At 47.0% G+C, this 27,519-nt stretch overlaps 1 protein-coding gene across 1 annotated transcript in view; it reads right to left on the bottom strand.

The window, feature by feature from the left end:
- Positions 1-707: 707 nt before the first annotated feature.
- Positions 708-27,519, bottom strand: part of LOC142774218 (uncharacterized) — a 114,015-nt gene continuing 87,203 nt past the window's right edge. The window contains exons 5-6 of the mRNA XM_075874613.1: positions 1,288-1,432; positions 708-731 (exon numbers count right to left, since the gene is read on the bottom strand). Coding sequence (XP_075730728.1) covers positions 708-731; positions 1,288-1,432 — 169 coding nt within the window. The remainder of the gene's footprint in view (positions 732-1,287; positions 1,433-27,519) is intronic.

Here is a 27,519-nt window from a genome sequence, read left to right as displayed (position 1 = left end):
TGCTCCATGTATAGAGAAGCAGCAAGGCCTAATTACCCTTTGGGCCCCAATAAAATCGCGCATGTAGCACACCCAGCAGAAGATCAGCAGCACGATCAGGCCCGCCCCGACTATGATCAACTCGTAGGCCAGATCTGTGGCAGCGTCTTCCGCTTCCGTCATGCATCCCGCCATAGCGTTCCTCCTCGGTGCTGCGAATGAAATGTGACGAGGGTGGCGTGACAAAGTGATGGCGCGTGACGCGCGGTAGAACCTTGAAAGTAAAGTACTTCGCGAGTAAAGTATACTTGTATATAGATAGCCCTTTATAGTACTGCAGACCTCATATGGAGTTTGTCGAGAAGCCTGTAAGAGCAGGGTTGAGAAGCCTGTAAGAAGGAGCTGTGTTTCGGGTGCGATGTTTCGTCAATAGTACTTGTCTTTTTCAAGGTTGTAGCCTCGAAAAAGACGAGAACACATCTGCTGTTGGCGAAATGCTCATCGCAAGATTCCAAGCTTCTCCTTCTACTTTACAGGGTTGTTATGCGAGTCAAACGAGCACAATTGAACAAACAAGAATGTACAATTTAAATAATAGAAAAAATGCACACAGACTTAAGCGTTTATTTTCTCTCTTTTTTTATCATTACGACAATTTATGTGGCATTCGCCATTTACATGCTCATTTGAAGACAGAGAGAAAGACAACGTAAATGTAGGTAGGCTAACTAGGTTGAACACACTTTGCTACCCTACGTGGGGAAGAGTGAATGAGAAAAAGAAAGGAGGCGCCCGTTCACTGCCCACACCCAGGCAGTCACAATTAACGGAGGAATATTTGAACCGGGTTGTTCCACAGTTGTCTTAATGTACACTGGATTCCGAAATGTTAAAAAAAGGCTTGTAAGGAGTGGTACCAAGGTATTCAAATGAGGAATATAAGCAATCGTTTCCAAAAAAAAAAACTGAAACTCTAGAACTAAGCGATGGGCTTTGCACCAGTCAAAGAATCAAACATGAATGGCGGCATTTTCTCGAAGCGTGAACACTCACCTGTCTCTCGCACAATGCTGGTGCCTCTCTCGGCGTGCACAATGAGGTGTCTCTGACTACCACGTCGCGTCGACGTCCGGACGAAACTGAGCGCGATCGCAGAGAGAGTACCAGGCCACCGAACAGATCACTCTTCTTCGCACGAATGTAAACGGAGAACGCGCGCGCGCATATCGAAGCTGACGGATGTATCGAAACCAGAAACCTTGCAGCTGAAGCGTTCGTGCCAGTCACCGCAAGGCATGCCGGGCGCACAGCGCCTCGTCTTCCTGCCGACAGGTATAGGGTGGCTTTCCACGCTCTGCAGTGCTTGTCGTCGAGCTGCCGTGAAAGAGGATGAGGAGGAAGAAGAAGAAGGAAAGGCAGGAAGGTCCATGAGACGCACGTCCGGTTTGTTATCCTACGCTGGAGAAAAGAAACGAGAGATGAAAAGGTAGAGCGATAGAAAGAAGGTAACATGAATAAGAAAAAAAAGACACACTAGCTTCAGTGAAGAAAAAGTCCGTAAATTAAGGAGCTTGTTTTCTTTGTTAGACACGTTGCTAGTGAGCACTAAGAGAAATTAACCGAAGAGAATTATTGGGGATGATAATAAAAGTTCCTGTAATGTAAATGAGAACAACGAAAAGTAGACGAAAAGATAAATTGCCGCCAGCCGATTCCAAACCTGTGACTCCTTCGAATTACGCACATACACCCTATATAGTGGACAGACTGATTACAGCAACAGTAGCTCAGTGGTACAGCATCGAACTCATTATTCGAAGGTTACAGGTTTGGATCCCGCCGGTTGCGAGGTATATGTTTGTCCACTTTTGTTTCTTCACATTTACGTTACAGTCACTTGTAGTAACATCCCCGATACATTTCTTGGCATCATTGTCTGTTATTACTCGTTAAAAGCGTGAGCTTGCAGGGATACTGAAAAAAAACTTCTGCCGCCAATATTTTCAGGCAACTCGATAGATTGGATCATGAAATCGATTTCGACAACCTTCATTCCAAGCAGAAACTACGAAAAAATAATGCATCTATGGCGTTTTTCGCAAATGGTCGCGTGTATAGTGGCCGCGCCATGAACATGAGAAAGTGACTTTTGGTGACGTCAAACTCACCCGACACTGTCAAGCCAACAATGCCAGCCATCGCCCGCCTCTCACGACTCGCTCATCTTCCACTTCGGGTCCCAGAGCCGGCATGAAAAACAACAGCAGCAAACAATGCTTCCGGCCGAGGCCAAGTGTCATCGCTTTGGGGGAAGGAAAAAAATGGGATGAGAAGGGGAGAAGAGGAAGAGGAGGGCAAGAACACGTGCATCCTGCATGTGCCTCGGCAAGTTTGACGTCACAGCTCACGCTCGCGAGCAGCCGCCACTAGAGTTACTGTACATGCTACCTCTAGGTGACTCCCGTAAGGAAGCAGCACAGTAACTCTAGCCGCCGCGCGCTGACAATCTGTAAAAAATACAACGAACCATTCGAAAATACGAGAAATAAACTCCATTTATCTGAAGTGCGGCATCTATCTATCTATCTATCTATCTATCTATCTATCTATCTATCTATCTATCTATCTATCTATCTGTCTGTCTGTCTGTCTGTCTGTCTGTCTGTCTGTCTGTCTGTCTGTCTGTCTGTCTGTCTGTCTGTCCGTCTGTCCGTCTGTCTGTCTATCTATCTATCTATCTATCTATCTATCTATCTATCTATCTATCTATCTATCTATCTATCTATCTATCTATCTATCTATCTATCTATCTATCTATTTGTCTGTCTGTCTGTCTGTTTATCTATCTATCTATCTATCTATCTATCTATCTATCTATCTATCTATCTATCTCTCTATCTATCTATCTATCTCTCTATCTATCTATCTATCTATCTATCTATCTATCTATCTATCTATCTATCTATCTATCTATCTATCTATCTATCTATCTATCTATCTATCTATCTATCTGGCTGCCTATGACCTTTAGCTGTCCTGGCTGTTTAGATAATGTTATCAAAACCAAACTTGACAAGGCAATAAATGAGTTTATGAAAAACACATTTGAGTAGTCATAACATGAAAATCATGATAGGAATGTCATGAATATCATGATTTACATTTCATGGTCTTGCAGCTCCTGCGGTGGTTTCGTTCACATGCCATGTTGCAAAACTGACATGGCATGATATGATTGCATGCTGAGCACAAGAGAGCGACCCTAACATGAAAATCATGACATGCATGTCATGTAAAAGCATGACTACATGCCATGCTCATGATAAGCTGGCGGCTGTTTCGCAAGCGTCACATATACCAAATTTGGTAATACAGTATGTGAATTGATGCCGAAGGTATGTGACTGGTACAAACGTGATAATTATGAGATGCGTGTCATGTAACAACATGACTGCATGGCATGCTAATGATGCGCTGGCGGGCGTTTCGCTCGCTTCACTTATATCAAATTTGGTATTACGGGACGTCAATGGGTAATGAAGGTATGATATTGGTGCAAACTTGATAAACTTGAGATGCGTGTCTTGTAACAACATGACTACATGCTACGCTCATGATGCGCTCGTGGTCGTTTCCAAACTCGGGTATTAACCAAACTCGGGTATTATTGACGTCTATGAATAGCAAAATTATGTGACTGGTGCAAACATGATAATCATGAGATTCATGTCATGTGAGAAAATGTCTACATGCCACACTCAAGGCGCCAAAACATATCGACGGAGCGTGGTGCACATGCGCACTGGCGTTTATTTTTTCGCACCACGCCAGCGTTCCCACGCCATGTGACGGTCCCGCTATATACTAGCAGGTGCGCGCCGCGCTGAGTGGCTTTGACGCATGTGCGTATCACCACGTCCGGCGCCCCTTTGTCACAAAAAAAGGGAGACGCAGCGTTGTATGCGTAACGCATCGGCGCGAAAGAGACGCGCTTGGACGCTGGAGTTAGCGAACGCGCGTCGCATGCGCTCCGACGAACGTGTGCTTTCGTTGACCGGATTACTCCGATATCGTCGCCGGCACTGTGTCGGATCGTCAAGTTTTAACTGTCCTGGGAACCGCACACCCTTCCCGAGGCTGTAGAGAATCTCCATTTTTCTCTATCGCCTTCAGAAGAACCCATGTCAGCGCTGGGCCGCTGGGCCTAAGCGTCGACCCAGCTCGCCTGTGCGAGTACGGGTGACTAGGCCTAACGGCGGGACCCCTTCCACAACAATATGGACGCTAGCACTACGCCAACTGCTGACGTGACTACTACCGGATGCGTTCAACCTGCATTCAGCCCCAACGACACCCATGTTAACACGGAATCTCTCGACCTCGACGAGCTCACTTCGGCAAGCGAAGATGAAGTTGCCGTGCACCATCCCACGTCGTCTGCATCGCTGGGACCAGCGAGCGACACCGACGCCAACTGGAAACTGACGATTTCCCGTCGCCAGCGCCAACGCCAGAAAAGATTTGACAAAGCTCGAGCGGAATCGATGCAGCCGGCCGGTCCTGCAAGCACTCCGCCCAGCCACGTCAACGCCGGGGCAGCTGCGGCTGCGAGCGCTCCTGCTGCGCAGGCAGACGCGGCCGGCGTCGCACCGGCGCGAACACCACCACCCGTAACGAAGCCGCGCCAGCTACGACGGAAGCTGCCGCCGCTTCCACGCACAGACATAAAGATCATCATGCGCCCGAAAAAGGGCCTGGCCATTCGGAACTTCACTACGCATCAAATCTCCCGAGCCGTAGCAGTGGTGGGCAATTCTCGACAACATTGTACTGGTGATCATTTCATTATACGTACTCGCCCCGGTTCGAACATCACTATTGCCAGCACGCCACATGTTGAGACGGCCGAAATTCTTCGTCGGATCACCATCCTGACGCTTGAGAGGAAGACCTACGAATTTAATACCTATGGGGCGGCCCCTGAGGGCACCTTGCGGGGAGTTATTCATGGGATAGACCCTGGCACAACTCCGGAAGAACTCACCGCCAACCTCCGGGTGCGCACACAGGGAGTGACAGTGCACAGTGCACGAATGCTTGGTGCTACCAAATCTGCCGTGATCACTTTTGAGGGCCCCCTTGTGCCCCGATATGTACTGTATTACTGTGGGGAGGTGGCCTGCCACCCGTACAAGCCGACGCGACAAGCCTGCCAAGTCTGCTTACAACCTGGGCACCGCTCAGACGTATGCCCCACGCCAAACACTCCCGTGTGTCGGCAGTGTGGTATCCTCGACCCCGTTGACGGTCACACTTGTGCTCCCAAATGTCCCTTGTGTGGAGATGCCCACTTAACGGGCGCCAAAGAGTGCTCTCAGAGATTGAAGGCCCCGTGCCCACGGCCACCTCCTCAACCAGCAGCACCAGCCAAGGGCCGCAACCCCCATCGTAACCTACCCACTCCCAAACGTAGGTGGTTCAGCAAGGAAAACGTTGCCTCATGCAGCCACTCCCGCTCACGCTCGAGGTCACAGTCCTTCCCGCCCCTCCCTTCTGTGGAACATGGCCAACAGCAGCAGCCACAGCAGCAGCCACAGCAGCGACCGAAGCAGAAGCGACAGCATCCGAAGAACCAGATGACCAAGGGGCAGTAGCAGCAGCAGCAACCCGCCTGTCAACAGTCCCAGCACACCCCCAGCAAACATAATGAGAAGCCCAATCCCACTCCATCAGCCAGTGCCGACAATAAGGTGAGCTGGTCAGCAAATGTAGATCCTTCCATCGCGCGAGAACTCTCCAACCGCGCCTCCCCGGGGATGCGTTCTACCGGTGAAGGGGATAACCGGGAAATTCTTACAACATATAACGAGCTCACTAAACATTTCTACCTGTCTAGAAGGATTTTCCCTCCACCTCACAAAAATCTAGCCCGGCCCCAAGCACTTACATTAAGGCTTTTGCAAACGCGGATGTACCCTACTTTGAAAATGTTACACATCATGTACCCTGACCTATACCCAAGTAATCTTTGTCCACATTGTGGGGAAATAGCTTCATTAGAACACATGCTCTGGCAGTGCACCAAATTCGCTCATTTATCGCACATCACCTCTGCCAAATGGGAGGCGGCAATCCGCAGCTCGTCCTTGGCAGATCAGCTCTGGGCTGTCCACCAAGCCCGCGAGGCGGCTGAGGAGCTTGGCATCTCAGTCCCCACGTGGGAGCTGCCCGCAACACAGTGATCTGTGTTTTGGAGGACCAAATAAAAGTTTATCCAATCCAATCCATCGCTCCACTCAATACCCTGTCCACCGCATACGAACACCTTCTCGCGGAAAACATAAAACTCAAACAGGAGCTGGCGGCCGTCAGGGCACGTCGAGCCATGGACAGTTCTCAACTTCATGCCCTAATGGCACGTCTTGGATCGCCGCCCGACTCCCCCGAAAAAAAAACCCCAACCTCCCCCAAGAGATAGAAAAGCCTTAAAACGGCGCTATCAATTCCTGCTGCGTCGGGCACCACAGTCACACGCGAAGAGTTACGCGAAATGCTCTCAACGCTCGCGCAGCAGCTATCGCAATAATTCAGTGCCGTATTAACGCGGTTAGGAAAACGCCTCGACTCTCTCAAGACACGCTTCGAGGCGCAAATTGCTGAAACAGGCGAAAACATACGCAGGAAGAGGGCCACTCGTAGCTCGCACGCCACGACAGATCAAGGTTATCATAGACTAGGATTAGAATCACATGCATCCGAAATCCTCGCTACCCCCGCATCGACACCCAGCGCCCTCACCCTCACTCCTACGTCGGCGTCGCAAGCCGAGATTCCGATACCCACGCCTTTCCACTCAACGAGTTAACCATGGGCAGCACAGCTACCCTCATTGGCGAATATTTAGAAGTCTGACAATGGAACTGCCGCGGCTTCCGCAGAAAGCGGAGCCTCCTCCAACAGTACATTAACACACACTTTGCTCGGCCAGATGTCATAGCGCTTCAGGAGCCCGGAACGCCACCCATATTTTCAGGTTATGAGTCCTATAATAGTCAAACAAAGGGCAAAGCGGCCATCCTGATTGACAAAGCGCTAACCGCAGTTGTCTTAGACAACATCCCGGACACCAACATAGAACATGTGATTGTGGAGCTAGTTCTCAGGAAAAAAGAAACGAGAAAAGTGAAGTATCATAATTGTCAACGTATATAGCGCCCCAAAGCAAAAAAAAAAAAACCACTGATTTCCATGCCCTCGTCCAAGGTGCCTGCAGATTGGCCCAGGGAAAAGAACTCTTACTGCTAGGCGACTTCAACGCTCTCGACGAACGCTGGGGTTACAACCGTTCGGATGTCAAAGGCAAACGGCTTGCGGGTGCCACTGAAAAATTTCAGCTTGAACTGCTCACGGATCCCGCGTTCCCTACCCGGATCGGCAACAGTGTGTGCAGGGACACTTGCCCCGATCTCACCTTCGCCCGTGGCCGTGGAAACTATAACAGGGACAACCTGAATCCTTGGGCAGCGACCACTTCATTCTCCGCACAAAAGTTACAGAGACCGCAGCGCGTCGGTCTATTGGAGAAGCACGCATCACAAACTGAGACGCCTTTCGTCGTGAGAGCGAACATTCACTCGACAGCCTCACAAGCCTCACCGACTGGTGCACCCAACTTAAAGAAATTCGAGATCGTTGGACCACAACCATTAACAGAACACCTGCACTGCCGGAAGTGGACGGCCATCTACTACATCTGTGGGAAGCCTGAAGGAGCCTCATCCGCAGATGGAGGACGCAAAAACGTAACCGACGCCTCAAGCTAAGGATTGCCACACTCACCACTCAGGCAGAGCAGTACGCTACAGAACTGGCGCGACTCAATTGGGCCCAGTTTAGTGACTCTCTTCGAGGCTCATTGGGCACGGCCCGCACGTGGCACATTTTGCGGGCTTTGATTGACCCCACTCGAACAAAAAAATGAGACGAATAAGTCAGTCATGCGCCTCATACACGCCTTTGAGGGTACTGACGATGAGCTGCTGGATCAACTCCGGCGAAAATGCTTTGGTGATTTCTACCCACCCGCATCTCAGGCTGCGTATCGTGGACGTGCCAATGACACTCTCGACTGACCAATAACGGTGGACGAAGTTTACGCAGCCATTCGCAGCAGCAATCGCAACACAGCTGCTGGGGCAGACGGAATCACGTACTCCCTTATCAGGAACCTCAACGACAGCGCCGTACAAGAAATCACGGCGTTTTTCAATGATCATTGGCAACGTGGCACGCTTCCTCCGGAATGGAAGCACGTGGAGGTCATAATGATACCGAAGCCGGGAAAAAAACTTCAGATCGAAAACCTCTGACCAATATCCCTCACTTCCTGCCTTGGTAAACTCTTCGAGCGCGTCATCACTAATCGCGTGCAAGATTACCTCGAGGAAAATGACCTTTTCCCGCACTCAATGTACGGATTCCGGGCACAACGTTCAACGCAGGATGTACTGCTACAATTAAAAGAAGTCATTGATAACGCCCCCCAGCAAGGAGAAAACATTATCTTGACTTTAGACATTAAGGGTGCATTTGATAACGTTAGCCACCAGGCCATACTTGAGGGCCTCGAGGCCCTTCATTGTGGGCAGCGCGTCCACAGTTATGTTCACACCTTCTTGTCGGACCGCACTGCCACAGTTGGTCTCGGCTCCACCGAATCACATGTTATCAGGGTTCCGAACAAGGGCACCCCGCAGGGCTCAGTGATTTCCCCGCTACTCTTTAATGTAGCTATGGTTGGCCTGGCACATGAACTCCACCGCATCGATGCCATCCATCACGCAATGTATGCGGATGATATCACCGTCTGGGCCACGCGGGGGTCCCTTGGAGAAAAAGAATATATCCTGCAGCAGGCAGCCACATGCGTCGAACAATATGCGCAGGCACGAGGCCTGGCCTGTGCAACAGAAAAATCTGAGCTTCTACGAATTTATCGATGCAAGCTCCCACCATCGGCGCCGAACAACCAAGGCTCCCGCCTTCAGGTCGTCCTTGCTGGCAAACAAATCCCAGAGAAATCCACCATTCGAATATTAGGCATGTGGGTACAGTCGAACCGCCATGTGAATCACACAATTTCACTTCTCCGCACCACTACACTGCAAGTGGCCCGAATGATATCTCGGGTAGCCACTCGTCGCCATGGCTTGCGCGAGGAGGACACCCTGAAACTCATACGTAGCCTCGTGGTCAGTAAGGTGACATACAGTTTGCCCTACCAACGCCTCACCAAAAGCGAACAGGGCCAAGTAGACGCAATGCTCCACAAGGCCTACAAAGCGGCACTCAAGCTACCACCGGGTACTCCTTCTAGCAAGCTCCTCGCATTGGGCCTACACAACACCTTTGAAGAACTTTGTGAAGCACAACTCGCCACACAACTGCAACGGCAAAAGCAAACACCTACAGGCCGTGACCTGCTCCTACGCCTCGGCTACATCAGCCAGTTTCACGACGCAGCTCGTCGCAAGCCCATTCCGGACCAACTTCGTGCCACTTATAAGGTCGCTCCCATCCCCCGCAATATGGATCCCCGACTACATCAGGGCCGGAGGGAAGCAAGAGTGGAAGCCCTCGAGCGAACTTATGCACACAAGAACACTACGTACTATGTTGACGTCGCCAACTACGACCATGCAAGCAATAAGGCTGTAGCGACAGTCTTGGACTACACACTCACAGAACGTACCAGCGCTTCCGTGCGGTGCCACAACATCACCGATGCTGAAGAAACTGCCATCGCGCTCGCTCTCGCCCTCGGCTACAGACAACGAAGGTCGCTGACAGTTCTCACGGACTCTCAAGCAGCTTGCCGCAACTACCTACAGGGCGCATCAGCCAACCCGCTCTCAACGTCATCCTGAGCGTTACAGACACTGGCGAGAATTCCATTACACATACACTCAGAATTTGGCATCGGATTATATGGACTCTGGGCCACATGGGACTGGAGGGGAATCAGGCAGCGGATAGGGTAGCTCGAGGGTATGCGAGCCGAGCGCCTTCCAACTCCGCCCCTGAGGAACTCGTTCCGGTCCCTTGCGACTATTCGGCCATCGTAAACCATTACAGAGGACTTAGGAAAGCTTATTCGCTACCACACCGAACACTAAATAAAGAGGAATCGGTCAGCTGGAGGCAAATTCAAACCGGCACGTTTCCAAATTTGCACATCCTGAGTAAAATGCACCCCTTGGCATACTCTCCTCTCTGCCCATGATGTTCAGCTAAAGCCACTCTGTACCACGTCACGTGGGAGTGTCAGGCCATTACAGCCTTACAACCAGTACAAAATCCAACAGCGGAGCGATGGGAGGAGCTGCTGGCCAGCGAGAACCTGGAAGATCAGTTGAGTCTGATTAACCGGGCCCGCAGAGCGGCTGCTGCAAGCAGAGCCCTAAACTAAGGCCCCCCCCCCCCCCCTACCGCAAGCCAAGCATCTCCGACTACTCGCAGCTTCTCCGCAGAAAATTTCATGTAAATAAATAAATAAATAAATAAATAAATACGTTTTCACCACCACCATCGGCGCGAAATAGAGCATGCCGCAATTCGCACCGGTTGCCGTCGGGCCGCGCCGACGGACGCTTGTCGCGCCTGTCGTGCCTGGCGTAATACTATAGAGTGCTCGCGTTTTGTTCACGTAGCGTCGCTGTGTCGAGCGTGCGTGCGCGTCACCGCTTCATGGGAGTACATTGGACCCTTCATGGTGCACTCACGCCCGTTTTGCTAGCTCCACATATAAAAAATTTTGGTGTGAAGTGACGTTAATGAAGGAAGAAAGTATTTGACTGGTGCAACCAGGATAATCCTGACACGCGTGTCATGTAAGAACTTGACAATGTACCATGTTATAGAGTGTTTGCGGTCGTTTCGCTAGCTCCACATATACTAAATTTGTTATGACGTGACGTGAATAGATGACGAAGGTATACGACACATCCAAACATGATAATCATCACACGGAAGTCATGTATGGCATCATTTACCTCCACTTCGTAACGTTTTGCTAATTTTAAAATGACATACCAACCTTCCACATTCGTGCTTCGCATATCAATGATTCCTACTGTACGTGGGATCTTCCGATTTTTTGTTCAGTAATCGTTTAAGGTTTCTCTATGCTTGAAGTCCGCACAACAGGTACTGGTTGCTCTACTTTACGTGCTTGAAAACCTTCAGTAGGCACCCTAACTGCACGGCCTACGGAGGAACGAACGTGATACGCCTGAAATCCTGCGTCCCCGACTGTCGAACGAAGCCGCCGCGAGAGCATTACCCGAGACCCAAAGGTGGTGCCAGGGTCAGCGCCTCATCATCATCCTCCTCGTGATCATCGTCACTCTTATTTATTGTTCTTTCAAAAGTCACTTAGGGTATAATGAGGAAGAATGACCAAATTCGAGAAGTGTTGTACATCGCTAATTCAGGTTCACGAAAAGAACGCGAAAAAAATACATTAACCAATTGATTTACCATATTTAGGACTAATAGGCCCCTCTTCGTCAAGACATCAAGACAGGAAGTCGAAACATTGGCCAAATGCAGTGGCGTTCCTGGTTCAACAATTTCTGAACTCTTTCTCATATATAAGTTTAAAGTCAGCTTCCGCGTTTGTCGTTCACCGTGGAATACCATCAACGTAATGGAAACAAAATAACAAAAAAGGCATACCCCGGCTGCCAGCGTTGAGTTAGTACTCCCCCGCGCTTTCTACCAAGTTGTTTCTTATGAGTCATTTTTCTCTGTTGCTTTCTATTTCCCCGTATTCTGCGATGCACTGATGTGCAACTCGTTCAAAGATCCATTCGTCAGAACTCGTTATCCATCGTTGGCGTTGCACCAGGATTGAGCTAAATCTCCGCAAAATATTGTCACCGCCTTTTGGTTTTTGATTTCGGAGCAACCAACCCAGGGCGAAATGAATCGGTTCTAGCGAATAGCTACTCTTATTGCACCGTCGACAGGCGGAATTCGCATTCCTTTCCAGGAGCGCGCCGTACCGACCCAGAAAACAGGCGCTTCACATTTCGCATCGTGCATTAACACGCTTCGAGTTCGGCAGGGATGCAACGTGACGCAGTGTTCCATGTGCGTTCTGGTCTGTCTGGCTGAACAAAGCAAGCAATTTTTCATTGATCTGAAAAGCAGGCATACTTTGACAGCCTGTCAGTACAACTAACTAACTAACTAACTAACTAACTAACTAACTAACTAACTAACTAACTAACTAACTAACTAACTAACTAACTAACTAACTAACTAACTAACTAACTAACTAACTAACTAACTAACTAACTAATGAACTTCTCAACTAACTAACTGACTTTTCAACTGAATGAATAATTAACTTGCAAGTTGACTAACTAATAAACTAACCAGCTGACAGACTAACTAATTATTTTGCTATCAAACAACGACCTAGCTCGCTAACTAACACTTGGATGCAGCCACACATTATTCCATTAGTTTCTATCCCTGATTTGCCAGCGTGAGCGCCGACATACTGAACCCGAGGGATGCATAACGGATCCCCACGGATATGTGCACAACTGAACAAAGTATTACCTCATCTGATTTCCGTCGTGAGGCACCATATGAAAAGCTCTCTCCACCATGAACGCGAAGCACACTCGAAGGCTAGGAAATGGGGGAGAGTAGGAGAGGCTATTGAGAAGAGGGTGCTGAGGGGCCCCAGCGAGTGCATAAGGCCGGCGAAGAATAAATAGAGGAGCCGCTGGATGCAGCAAGCTTTCATTATGTTAATTTTTCAGCCCCCGAATGGTCTCTCTCTTCTCTCGTTTGAAGGGCTCCTGCGATGTTCTTTTTCTTTTTTTTGTCAGCATTCCTAAAAGTCGGTGTTAGGGTAGCGCTGAATACTGAGATGAACTTGCGACCAGAATTTTCGAAATTCGTGCAACTTTAAAATTGGAGCAAAAAAAAATCTGGTAAACACTCGCCGACAAAATGCCGAGAATTCGAATTTATCTGATAAGATCACATTAAAAAAAGGCATTTTCAACGTTCAAACGGCATTTTCAAAGCTGACAATCGTCAATCGAAAGGACTGCGCCTCCGTGAGCAGCAACTACTTCGTAAAGTACATATGATTGCATCCATTACAACGAGCTTCAAGGTTGTAACATGAACGATTGTGAATATCTGTGCTTTCATATCTGTGTGTTTTTGCGCGTTTCAGACATCGAGATATCACGCACTTAGTTTGCTCCCATGTCTTCGCGTTCAGCTAGATGACTCTTCATCTGGGATTTCATAGTATTGAGAAGAACAATAACAATAACAGGTCGTAAATTTTCAACCAATAAGACGAGAATGGCTGGGAGGAAAGGCCGAGAAGAAATTAGACTAGCTGCTGCAGCCCGAAAAAAATACGCTAGTGCATATAAATATCTTTAATAACAGGGAAAATGAACAGGAAGTTAGAAAATAATAGTGGATCAAAAAAGAAAACACCAAAATGAACAGTACAACGCCACATTTTAACTGAAAAAAAAATTATATAAAGTCATTGCAACAACTTATAATGCAAAACAATAGACCATTTTTTCAAAGAATTCGGGGTTTAGAGGAAAGAAGCTCCAAGAAACGCGAAATTCTCTAAAAATAAAAAGCACCGACATGCAACCCTTGAGTTTTAAGGGTTGCATGTCGGTGCAACCCTTGAGTTTTATGCTGCAAAAGATAGAGCCGTGTGTGTATGTGCAACAAGGCTATGTGCGCCATTAATTTGGTGGGACGACAGCCTGCAGAGGATGTGGAAAACGTTTCCGAAGTGAAATATCTGTTTCGCAAGGACTTATTTGCTCCGGGACGGTTTATTGCTTTCTCATAGTAGAATACATCGTACTCTAAATCATCGTACATTTATTCTAAACACACGAATTTCGGCTTTCTTCTCACGTTTGTGTGGGCGTTCTTCGAGAAGAATGGGGTGGAAGTTAAGCATGCGCACTCCGGCTCTGCCAATATTGATAAGAGTTCCCCACTTTTACTCTGTGGGATGATGTTAAGCCGTTAATAACGTGATGGACGATAATCCAACACGATTTGGGAGAAAAGAACTCAGGTGCAGAGTTGACTCAGAGTCAAGATTTTTAAAATTTTATTGATTGAGAGACGAAAAAAAGAATACATGGAAGGTAGGCTACAGTTGATCTGGCTATCCTATTGCCATGATAACGGCATCGACTAAGCATACATCCCAGCGATTATCGTTTGATCAGACACAAAAAGATCAATAGTGTGCATGAGTCATGCCTTCATCAGGGCAGCGTTCTAGGAAGCAGCCATGGTCAAGTTGACGACGGGTTGCGCTGGGGCCTGGACGACCATCATGAGCTCCACCGTGTGCTGGTTCGTCGCATGGGCGAAACCATGCGAGAGAAATGAGAAAGAAAGCAAGAAACAAACGAAAACGGCGACCCGATGCGAAGAAGAAAAAGTGGACGAAAATATAACTAGGCGCTGGCGTCCACTTCAATTCGTCCACTTCACAGACTATCTTGTCTGTTAGTTCTTAATAATTTCTTCTGAAGAAAGAAAAAACGAGCCCTTTATTTACACTTCTCTCACCTTGTGTAGCTCTGTGGAATATGGTGAAGCCATTTTTCTCGTTGTGCAGCTAAACGAGAATAAAAATAAATGAGACTTCAACATCTACGCTCTTCAACAAAGAAAACATCATCAAGTTGTCAACAAGTTTATAATAATTCTGACGATGTTGTTCTACTAAAAAGAAAGATGCCAAAACACTGCAGTCATGAATAAATGCTAAAAGGCGTAGGTCTGGAGAAATTATATTTGCACAGATACACGGTTTTACTGCCAGTGTTTAGGTTAAGGTGTTCAACGTGAGCCTCTTTAAAATGCTTTAAACATAGAAGTTTACAGTCGCAGTTGCCTATATAGGGTAGCACATTTCACTTCGAAAACTATGTTCACAAGCAGCGCTACAGTACAAAGTTTTATACCTGCAAGTAGGGTTAGTGTTTAAGCAACAGTTGCATTGCGAAGCTGTCACCGGACAGCTTGTCGCGCTTTTTAACTAGCACGTCGGCGCCTACGCTAAATAAGCCCTCGACGGATGCAACGGTTGGCACTCTTAGCGCTTTGAGGTGCAGCTGCGGCGCACTTTGCGAAAGTGTTGTTTCTGAGACGAAGAAGCTTTTTACAAATCTGTCAGTGCAATCGGGTTAAAAAGTAGCGTATAGTGTGAGACCTCGCGTTATATGAAAACTCTTAACGTGTACGTTACCCGTCGCAGTATGCCGCCCAGAATGCCATAGACAGGCTTCTTAGCTTTCTTTAACATAATATGAGTGCCAGTGGATGGGTTCTTTGGTGCTAGTGCTCGTGAGTTTTCTTCTTTATACGCTCGTGAGGTGTGCATGCCTTCGCACTTTCTAATCGTTTTCTCTTTGTCACTAGAGTATCGAGTCGGACATTAATCAAGTGCCTTGTTTCCGCAAACTAAGAAAGACTAAAAGAAGGTAGGCAACTCAATTGGGCTGCGGGGATGAACCAAGCTGTCGCTACTATCACAGTGGCTAGCCAGTATTAGACGATGCGTAATTACGTATAGGCACAGCATTGGTAACCAGGGATGTTAAACATTGACCTTTGCGCAGGGGCAGTGTGGTACCCAATGAAGTGATAACTTCGCTTTGCGGTTCGTCATGTACCATAGCTCCATAGTGTTAGCAGTAGCTTAACAGCAGCAAATTTCAGGGCGTCCTTATGCTAGTGAGCGCCCGTTATGGCAAGCCAGCCACCCAAGAATGCGGTAGCCTTCGATGTCGTCGTCACTGAGGCGGCAAGTCCCGAAGACGTCGTTGACGCGATGTCTTCAATAGTAGGAATTGAAAAAGTTTACTTGTCCAGCACTTTGGAGGCAGGAATTATGAAGTCAAAGTGAACAGCGAAGCCGCTCTGGCTCAAATCGTGGACGTGTTGCACCTCACAATCCGAGGAGAACGCTTCACCATCGTACCCCTAGGACCCCAAGTCACCCTGGTAACTGTCCTGTTCCTGCCATGCCGCGTCCCCAGCGAAGTCCTCGCTTAGGCACTGTCCCCCTACAGGAAAGTGTTGTATATCACCAGAGGACTCATGGGATCGCGGCCAACCGTGACCACTGGGACACGATACGTCCCCAGGGAAATGAAGGCTTCGTCACCGGTGCCCAACTTCATCAAGGTCGTGGGCCATCGGATGACCTGTGACTATAATGGCATCCAGCGAGTGTGCCGTTGATGTGGAGGCAGTGGGCACTTCTGCATGAACTGCACAGCTCCATTTTGTGGAAGGTGCGGCGTTTATGGCCACGACGGGAAAGGCTGCTCGCTGCCATGTCGCCGTCGTGGGGACCCGCATGCCATCATCGCCTGCACCGTCAGGCCATCGTATTCCGAGGTGGCTTCCAAGGATTTCCCGCCACTTCAACCAGGAACTCTGTCTAAGAACAGGTGTGGCGATTCGCCAACGCGAGCCGCTGTAACCGACCGCAACCAAGATGCGCCAATCGCGGCGCTGCACAAGACGCGGCACTGCGTCCCCCAACGATTCCGGACCTGGTACTTCATCCAGGTCCTGAAAAATAATGTTCCCCGCGTCCTGTGGCCATTTCTGAAGAATCGCAGGCCAAGCCCTCGTCAGACGAGGCGCCTCTGGAGAAAGGCGTTTGACAGGCGTCGGAATAATTATTTTTAACGGAGGTCTTTTACGTGACCATCATGTTTCCTTCGATTCCTTCGGAGGCGTGCTGGCGTTCGACTGCACATTTTTTTCGTTAAGAACAGGATTTGTTTGCGTGTATGCCCCAGTGGGAACCCTGAACTCTAATGCTTTCTTCCAATCTCTTGATGCGTTCCTTTTGAATTCCGAACATGTGGTACTTTTAGGGGATTTCACTTGTGTCTTAGACTCACATGCAGATGTTCGAGGTCCGGGTCACGGCTGGTGAAACTGGAACGCCAGAGCACTCGAACGTCTAGTGTAGCAACTGGCATTGAGTGAGATTCATGAAAGTGTGCATGGCAGCAATTATGCCTACACTTGGCATCGAGCAGCGTCGAGCAGCGGAATTGATCGCGTGTATGCATCCCCTGGTCTCAATACCTATGATCACGACACTGGGATAATGTCATTGCCACCGACACCAGCGTACATTAGCGACCATCGCCCGGTTATGTTCTCTCTCCGCCTGCCAGCGGGGACGCCAACGATTCAAAGACCATAGCTTCTCCATTGCCGTGTCCTCCAGGACTCTCAGCCTACGGAAAAATTGTCCCGAATGTTACGCGCATCGCTCAATGGGGCGGATATAGCTGATTGGGATCGCCTCAAAAAACAGCGGCGCCATGATTGCAGTTCGTCGGGCAGAGGACTTCGCACCCGTATTTCCAAAGAGGCGTCATTGTTAATCCAGAAAATACGAATTTTCAACCGTGATGCCAGTTTTTCCCCTGTAATGCGGGCATGGCAAGAGGAGGTCGTTGAACGGTGCCAACGTATTATGCGCGCTTCTTCGCTCTCGGTGTCAGCTTGGTGGTGCAGACGTGCACCGTGTGCGCACCTTGAGGTGCTAAGGTATGCGCGCAGAGCTCTGCTTCATCCACCAGGCTCGCCTGCCCACTCGCTGAAATCTGCCGCGCCAGCTGCTGTGGGTAGGCGCTACGTTCAGGCATTCGCTCAACACTTTCAATAAAGGGCGCATTAGACGCAATTAGGAAGGGATCGGCTCCAGGACCTGACGGACTCCCTACAGAGTTTCATGTACAGTTCTGGCCTATCATTGGTCCAAAATTGTCACGTGTCATTCGCAGGTGTTTCCCAGATATTACCCTTCCAACCACTTTCCATAAAGGACGTATAACACTAGTTCCCAAGAAGACCCAATATCCACTCGACGAGAAGTTTGGTGCCCTATTACACTGCTCAATGTGGATTACAAGCTCTTGGACAACTTCTTGTTGCGTCGAATCAGTCCATCTCTTCCAACAATATTCACTCCCCACCCGGTCTGTTCTGTCCCGGGCCGAGAAATACACACCCATACGTGGTTAACGCATGACATCATTCAATACATTTGTCTTCTACAGTTTGTCTTCCTTCTACAGGTGAGCAGGCGTTACGGAAAATGCTTTCGCTCAGGCGACTCGTTCTTACTTGTGCTGCCGTGCCCATGGTCTTCTAGTGTGTCTTATGATGGTTCTGGCTTGTTGCGACAACTGCTCCTTCTGGGCGGAGACATTGAGACCAATCCTGGTCCTGATTGGGCTAAAATTGCTAAACAACTAGAGAGCATAGCTACTGACATAAAGGACATAAAAGAAAAGCGACTAAGCGATATAGAGAAAAAATTGGACGCCTTGACGATTTTAGAGAACAAAATTGCTGCTTGCCAAACACAAATAGCTTCTATGAGGACCGTAATTCATCAACTAGAAAATCAGGTTGATCAGCTCGAAAACCATAGCAGAAGATCAAACCTAATAGTGTACGGCTTACCGGAAAGGGACAATGAGACCAGTGACACACTTGAACACGTTGTCAACAAAGAAGTAATTCAAGACTTATTGGAGCTTGAACCAATTAGCATTGAGTGCATCCATCGAATAAGTAGGCCTGCACCAAACAAGGTTAGACCAGTTATTTTTAAACTGCAAGACGCACACGACAAGATCTCAATTATTAAGCAAGTATCTAAGCTAAAAGGCTCAGATTTCTCCATTTGTGAATATTTCTCCCGTAAAGTGCGAGATGTCAGACGTAAACTGTGGGCAAGTTCGAAACCAAGCCACGACAAAAAAGAAAAAGTGTCGCTAGTTTTCGACAAACTATTCATCAATAGCAACGTTTACACTTAGGATACCGAAAAAGATGAACGCCTACTCCTACGAAAAAACGACGAACGAAAGCCAAATCATCCTCAGACGTGGCAACAGGCTCAGGCATTAAACAACGCATCATGATCAAAAATACTTCCAAAAGGCCAATCAACCGAAAAACCAGGAACACCCCTAACAGTAATGCGAACCCAACCAAAGAAAAGGAACTGCGCCTGCTGAACCTGAATGCTCGTAGTCTAATAAATAAAACTGACCAGCTTGAAATTATCTTGCTTCAAAATGACCCCCACATTGTCGTAGTGACAGAAACTTGGCTCCGAAGCGACATATCAGATGACAGCGTCTTTCCCGCATCCTATCAGATCTAACGTAAAGACAGGGCTTCCAGAGGCGGGGGCGTGGCTGTTCTTTTGAAGAACAACATACAGGTCGTTTTGTTGCCTGATATTGACGAACTTGAATGCCTGTGCATGAAGGTTTTGTGCTGGGGGTACTCTTTCATTCTTTACGCGCTTTACAGGCCTCCTGATTTCCCATCGGAATATCTAACTATACTTCGAGAGCACATGTCGAAATATGTGAACAGCAAAGTTTTTCTGATTGGGGACTTTAACCTTCCAGGGATTGACTGGAAACGATTGATGGCTGGTTCAGAATTTTTGAAACACACAAACATAGTGTTTGATATCATGCTTACACATAACCTAATGCAAGTTGTAAACGAGCCAATTCGGGTACAGGGCCCTTGTAGTTCCCTTCTGGATCTTGTATTTATTCCCCGTAATTTTGACCGATACTCTGTTGCAATAGAACTAGGGATATCAGACCACCACTTAGTATGCATTACTTTACCCCTTCTCAAGTTAAGCTCCCCAGATAGATCAACGACACGGCGCTTCAAAAATTACTCACATGCTAATGATAAATTTGTACTTGACCATCTAGAAATATGTCTTGCTAATTTTGATGGTGATGACGTTTGCAACCTATGGGACCGGTTCAAGGACATGTGCCATTACTGCCTTGATAACTTCATACCAAGGAAGCGCAAAAAATTCACAAGTGTACACCCTGGATAACACGCAAAATTATTCACTTGAAACGCAAACTTAAAAGATTAAAGAAGAAGAAGGCACATTCTGACGTTATCAGTGAGATTAAAAATTCTTTGCAAAACACAGTGCGCTGCTCAAAAGACCACTACTTTCAAACCCTCCTACCAAACTTCATAAAAAATGATCCTGATAAGTTTTGGCATTACATTACTGACAAAAAGCAGCCTGTAAGGGAAATGAAAATCGATGGTGACCTCGTTTCTGACCCTGGAATTATTTCTAAATATTTTAATCATTATTTTCACAGTGTGTTTTCTTCTGCGCAAACGTATCCACTGTTAATATCAGATCCTGGCATTTATGACGCTGACTTTGTATCTTACTCTGGTGTACTATCTATGCTGCTAAATTTGAAAACCAAGTCTTCATGTGGTGCAGACCAGATTCCAAACACCTTTTTACGCAGATATGCCGAAATACTTGCTAAGTTTCTTGTAGTAATATTTCGTACTTGTTTGTCCACTGGGAAGCTGCCAACTGACTGGAGGATGGCTCTGATTGTTCCCGTTTTTAAAAAACGTGACCAGTCCAGCTTTCAAAATTACCGTCCGATATCTTTAACGTCTCAATGCTGCAAGATCATTGAACATATTATTTCCAAAGAGATTTTTGAATTTCTAGACTAAAATGTCGTACTAACAAATTATCAACATGGTTTTAAAAAAGGTTATTCCACGGCAACCCAATTGGTGACAATAATTCATTCGTTAGCAGCGTGTCTTGACAATAACGGCCAAATTGATGCTATATTTTTAGATTTCAAAAAAACTTTCGACAAGGTACCACACGACAAATTAATAGCAAAACTTAAAAACATTCACATTCCGGATATTTTTGTTTCCTGGATTGCAGCCTACCTATCCAACCGCCAACAGCTTGTAAAAATTAACGAAGAAAAATCTCGGTGTCTTCCTGTCACCTCTGGGGTTCCACAAGGTAGTGTTTCGGGACCATTGCTTTTTTGTTGTATATTAACGATTTAGTAACTGTTGTTGACCCTACTGTTCAAATTCGATTGTTCGCAGACGACTGTGTTTTGTTTCGGGAAGCACATGTACTAATGCTCAGAACGAACTCGAGAAAAACATTGAAAACGTGCGGGAGTGGTGTGTAGAATGGGGAATGAAATTAAATTTGGAAAAAAGTGTATATCTCTGTGTAACAAGAAAGAAAAACCCTAGTGAACACGTGTATAAATTAGGATCGTCTTCTCTCACACAGGTTGACAGTTATAAGTACCTCGGCGTTACGCTAACAAACAACTTATCATGCAACATGCACATAGATAATATTTGCTCGTCTGCCTTTCGGAAATTATGCTTCCTAAGATATAAGCTCAGAAATTCCCCTCCAAACGTAAAGCTTCTTCGTTATTTCACTTTCGTTAGGCCGAAGCCGGAGTATGCGAGTATCGTGTGGGACCCCCATACTAAACAAAACGTTAAAAAACTTGAAAGAATTCAGCGGAAGGCCATTCGGTTTGTTTATTCTAGGTTTTTGCAAACGGACTCCCCCACAGACCTAATGCTAGCTAGTAATATTCCTTCCCTTCAGGATCGTAGAAAAAAGTCTCGCCTTGATTTTCTGTCTCTTTTATATAATCGCAAACTTTCCCTTGATCCAACCCCTTTTCTTTCTCCATTAAACACAAGACCGACAAGACATCGCCAACCAAATGCACTAACTCCGTACTTCGCGAGAACGGACACGTTCAAATTTTCATTTTTTCCACGCACCATTTCAGACTGGAACCAGACAATCGAATGTAGTACTTGCGATACTGAGTAACTGTGTACAGTTTTTTTTTTGTTTTGCGTGTATTGTATTTCTCTTTGCATTACACCATGCCCTCCTGCTTGGACCAAAGTGTGGTCCGCAGTATGTAATAAACAAAATAAAAATAAAATAAAAAATACACCACTAGCCGATGTGCGCAAGGGCTGTCGGTTTCCTTAGATCAGGAGAAAGCTTTTGATTTCCTGGAACATGGCTACATAATAAATGTTTTACATGCAATCAGATTCCCGGATAAGGTCATTGACCTTATTCACGCGATCAGTCAGTCAGTCAGTCAAAGAACTTTATTTGGTCCTGAGACGACGAGAATGCCCCCGTCAGGGGGTACTGTCTGGAGCCCCGCCCACGATGGCACCGGGAGGTTAAAGCTCTCGGCGACTTCGCGGGCTCTCTGGACAGCCCTAAACTGCTGGTCCTTTGCGGAGCTGGTGATAAGCTGGAGCCAGTCTTCCTCATTGGAGGGACACCCTGAGACCCCGTGCAAGTCGTGACACTGCCACAGCATGTGCAGGAAGATGCACCTAGAAAGACCCCAGCGCGCACAGCGTGGGTCTATTCCGTCTATGAATTTTGACCAAATAAAAGGACATGGATATGTCTGTTTGTAACATTCGCAGGGTCATTGCCTGTGGTCTGTTTAGATTCGATGTACAGTAATTCAGAAAGTACCCTTTACTTAGATTCTCGCGAGAGTCACGCATATTGAGCCATGCTTGGGGTCCGCCAAGGGTGTCCCCTCTCCGTAGAGTTTATTTATCATGCATTAGAACCATTCTTAAGGGTCGTTGTTCGTCACCCGCAGATTCGAGGCTTACCTCTACGGGGTAACACTCAAGTAAATGTCATGCATATGCAGATGACATTACTCTATATGTGCATAGTGAACAATCGCTTTAGCATGCTCGTGGTACTTTTCATGATTTCGGCATTATGTCCGGTGTAAGGTTAAACTTTTCTAAACGCCAGAATTTTTTCATTAGCAACCCCATTGGTCATATCGACATCACGTCACCTTTACAGCGGTTTCCTAAGATTGCAATACTCGGAGTTACTTGCACTGCTGTACATGCTGAACACCAGTTCATGCACTGGTGTACATGATAGCACCTGGCCATCCGTTGTACAAAGTGATCTTCATTGTGATATCAAAGCAGCCAGGTACTTCGAATTCCCTCTCTTGTAACGCCGATAGTTAACTCAAAAGGTGTTCCTAGAGAAGTTTTGGTATCGTTGCCATTCTGTAAAACCACTGCTCCCCGTCTGCAGGAAAGTGCAGAGGTGCATGAGTTCATTTTTATGTTCTGGTGGCACATAATTGTTAACGCCTCCGGCGTTGGCCCTACCACGAAATGAAGGTGGTTTTGCATTCCCCGATGATTTCTTCACGGCTTCCATCTTGCGATTTCGTACTTTATTGCTAATGGTAAGCAATGATGGTTCGCCTGCTCAGACACTGGCTCACTATCATCTGGGGCCATCACTACGTGTCTTCCTGCCAGCAAGTCAAATAAACCAAGGTCCTCTATCATTTGTATTACTACTTTTGCATCTAGCCCTTGTGCCATTGTACCAACGTTTGCAAGCTATCTACACAGAGATAGATGTGGCCGAGTCTAAAGTGGTGGATACAATGGCCACCCTTCTACGGCCCTTGGTGCCCTAGCATCGTCCATCTGTAATGAACCGCGCTTGGACACCAATAGCTGCCGCAGTGTTGCCAGGGCATCTCAGAGGCTTTGTCTGGAGGATGGCCTGGGGCTTGCTCCCCACGTGAGATAGGTTGCAGCAATGGCAGGTGGTTCACACTTTCACTTGCCCCAACTGCGTCAAAATGGAGTCCAATCGACATGCCACGATTGAATGTGTGGTTTCCCGCCTTTTTTGGGATGCGGTTAATGCTGGTATTCAGGGACAGGGCCTCGTGTTCAATGGTCGATTTCCGCGGGGCCGCTTTTCCGCTCTGTTAATAGTTGCCGGGCTGTTCAGCCTTTGGAGATACCGATGTGAGGCCGTAGCTGCCAAATGTCGCCGGCATGCTTTGCGGCAGATACTGGGGATAATGAGACGAGAGATCCTCGCGTTCGTCTCTGAGGAGCTTTTCTTCCTCGGGGAGCAGGAGTTTCTGCATCATTACTCGTGCCCTTTCGTCAAGGTGGAACACGAAAGGATACAACTCATTTTTCGACCGACTTGGTGCTACGCAGTGCCCGTTCAGTTGTTATATATGATTTCATTTGTTACAAATTGTGTTTCATTGCATCTATTATATCGTTGTACCATTGTATCATGATATCGCATTGAGTTCTTGTGTACATGAATGCCAACATTGTCATGTATATTAGAGCAATTGTCTTCACTGTAATGTAGCGATGTTGGTCGTGGTACATAGATTTTCCGAAGTGTATGTTCCCTGTTACTGGAATTGTATGAAGCCTTTGTGTTCTGTACATACTGTAAATAATTTTTTTCTGACAGCTCGTGGCGTAATTCATGTCGACAACGCCTCATGAAATATGAGGCCCACGGGATGGCTTTTTGCTTTCCAAGAGTAGAGTACCAAGTACTCTAATGCGCTCACTTTTTCTTAACAGATTGTGATTGCCGCAGCCTACTTAAGTGTCAGACCCATAGGACAGTTTTATGCACTTCCATAGTAGAGTACCTTGTGCTATGTTTTTACCAATTTCTAAACGCAATGTACTGTAAATTGTAAGCACATTTAGGGGCGAAGCTCCTTAAGCCGTGGGACGTGCGTTCCCGATGCATGTAGTAGTAGTAGCAAGCCACCTCTTGTTTAGTCCTTGAAATGTCCTTTTGATGGCGTTACTTGGAGTGTTCACTAGATGGATGAACGGATGGACATGCACACAGGCAGACGGACGAATGGGTGGACGAATGGACAGACAGACAGACAGACAGACAGACAGACAGACAGACAGACAGACAGACAGACAGACAGACAGACAGACAGACAGACAGACAGACAGACAGACAGACGGACAGACGGACGGACGTACGCACGTACGGATGGACGGACGGGCGTACGGGGAACTAGTGAATTATTCACGGTTTGACAATAAAATCCTCTGAATCTTTGCCCCACTCATCATCATTAACTCCGTAGATATGCTGTGAATTTTGTTTCATCCGTGCTTATTGCAAAATACTCGAAACCTATTTGGTTTATCTAATATTCCCTGTAAAATTCAAGCAACGAATCGAATACACCGCTATTCGAATCGCTACTCAAAAATTCCGAATATTGTCCCACCACTAGGGTCTACACGAGAGCCTGCAACTGAGCATTTGAATTCACCCGCCTTTTGCTATAAGGTATTGCGCAGGATGTGCTGCCGCGTCACGCAAGATGCAAGAAATTCCGAGATACTAAGCATGGCCTCCGAGATAAAAAAACGCATGGCGTGTTAAAAAAAAACCCGTCGCATGCCCGCCATTGCGGAGGCCATGTTGCTGAGATGCGGAATCTGGAACGCGATGTCGTTGCTATTCATCGTTATTCTACCTCACCAGAATGGATATTTCGCTTTATCTTGTGCTGTGCTTAACAGCTTGGCTCTGTCACGATTGGGTGTAAGTATGAAGTTTAAGATTACCCGCTACGCTGCAGACGCTTGATAGTATTGCAGTGCCCCCTCCACGTTCTATTAAATGCGAAGCATTTTTTAGCGAACTTGAATGATTTTGAGCGTATCTATCTATCTATCTATCTATCTATCTATCTATCTATCTATCTATCTATCTATCTATCTATCTATCTATCTATATATCTATCTATCTATCTATCTATCTATCTATCTATCTATCTATCTATCTATCTATCTATCTATCTATCTATCTATCTATCTATCTATCTATCTATCTATCTATCTATCTATCTATAGTAGCCTGTGACCTTAGCTCTCCTGGCCATTTGGATAACAGTATCAATACCAAGCTTGGTATGGCATAACATGACTGTATGACGGGAATATCTATCTATCTATCTATCTATCTATCTATCTATCTATCTATCTATCTATCTATCTATCTATCTATCTATCTATCTATCTATCTATCTATCTATCTATAGTAGCCTGTGACCTTAGCTCTCCTGGCCATTTGGATAATAGTATCAATACCAAGCTTGGTATGGCATAACATGACAATATGACGGGAATATTTGACTAGTCATCACAAGAAAATCATCACATGTATGTCATGAATGTCATGATTTACATTTCATGGTCTTGCTGCTCTTGCGGTGGTCTCGTTCCCATGACATGATGCAAAACTGGTATGGTAGGACATGATTGCATGGCGAACACCAGTGACAGACCCTAGCGTGGAAATCATGAAATGCTTGTCATGTAAGTCATGAGTAATGACTACACGTAGTGCTCATGGTACGCTCGCAGTCCTTTGGCTAGCTTCAAGTATACAGAGTCGGTGTTATGGGACGTGAATGCATAGCGAAGGTTATATTAATGGTGCAAACATGATAGTCAGATGCGTGTCATGTTAGAGCATGACTACATGCCACGCTCATGATGCGCTCGCAGCCATTTCGCTAGCTTCACATACACCAAATTTGGTATTACGGCACGTGAATGCACGACAAATGGATGTACCTGGTGCAAGCATGATAATCATGTGATGCGTGTCATGTAACATCATGATTACATACTACGCCTATGATGCGCTCGCGACCGTCTCGCTAGCTTCCCAAGTACCAAACTCAGTATTACGTGACGCGAACGGACGACATATGTAAATTACATGTCCAAACATGATAATCATGACGTGCGTGTCATTTAACAACATGAATACTTGCCGGACTCATGATGCGCTCGCGGCCGTTTCGCTAGATCCATATATGCCAAATTTGTTATTACGTACCGTGAATGGATGACGAAGGTTTGTGACTGATGCAAACATATTTATTGTTAGATGCGTGTCATGTAAGAGCATGACTACATGCCACACTCAAGGCGCCAATACACTTAGACGTGACCCGGTGCGCGTGTGCTCCAGCGTTCGTTTCGACGCACCATGCCGGCGATGCCACGGCAGGCGCCGATCTGCCTGAAATATATACACGTAGGCACGTGCCACTCTGCGTTGCTGTGACGCATGCGTGTTTGAGCCCGCCTGGTGTCCCTTCCTAGCGAAGCTAGGCAGACGTGGTGCATTCTGGGTAACATGGTTGGTGCGAAATGGAGAATGTCGCTTTTCTCACTGGTTGCCACCGGGTTCGCCGACGGACGCTGGTCGCATCTGGCGGTAGACTATAGAGTCTTCGCGTCTTGCTAGGGTAGCGTGGCTGTGCCCAACGTGGGCTCGTCAACGTTACGTCGCAGTATATTGGGCCCTTCATTATGCTCTCCTTGTCGTTTCGCTAGCTTGGTATATTCCAAGTTTGGCAATACGGCATGAGAATGGACGCCGAAAGTATGTGACTGGTGCAAACATGATAACCATGAGATTCGTGTCATCCAACAACACGACCACATGCTGCGCTCATGATGTTCTCACAGCCGGTTCTCTATATTCACATATACCAATTTGGTATTGCATGACATCAATAGACGGCGAAGTCAAATGGCACGTCCGAACATGATAATCATGATAGGCGTGTCATGTAAAACATGACTACATGCTACGCTCATAGCCCGCTTGAGGCCATTTCGCTAGCTCCA

The sequence above is a fragment of the Rhipicephalus microplus genome, chromosome 10 (genome assembly GCF_043290135.1).
Source record: "Rhipicephalus microplus isolate Deutch F79 chromosome 10, USDA_Rmic, whole genome shotgun sequence".
In the NCBI taxonomy this organism is placed as follows: Eukaryota; Metazoa; Arthropoda; class Arachnida; order Ixodida; family Ixodidae; genus Rhipicephalus; species Rhipicephalus microplus.
The sequence above is the reverse complement of the archived record's forward strand: the minus strand, read 5'-3'. Positions and strand labels throughout refer to the sequence as shown.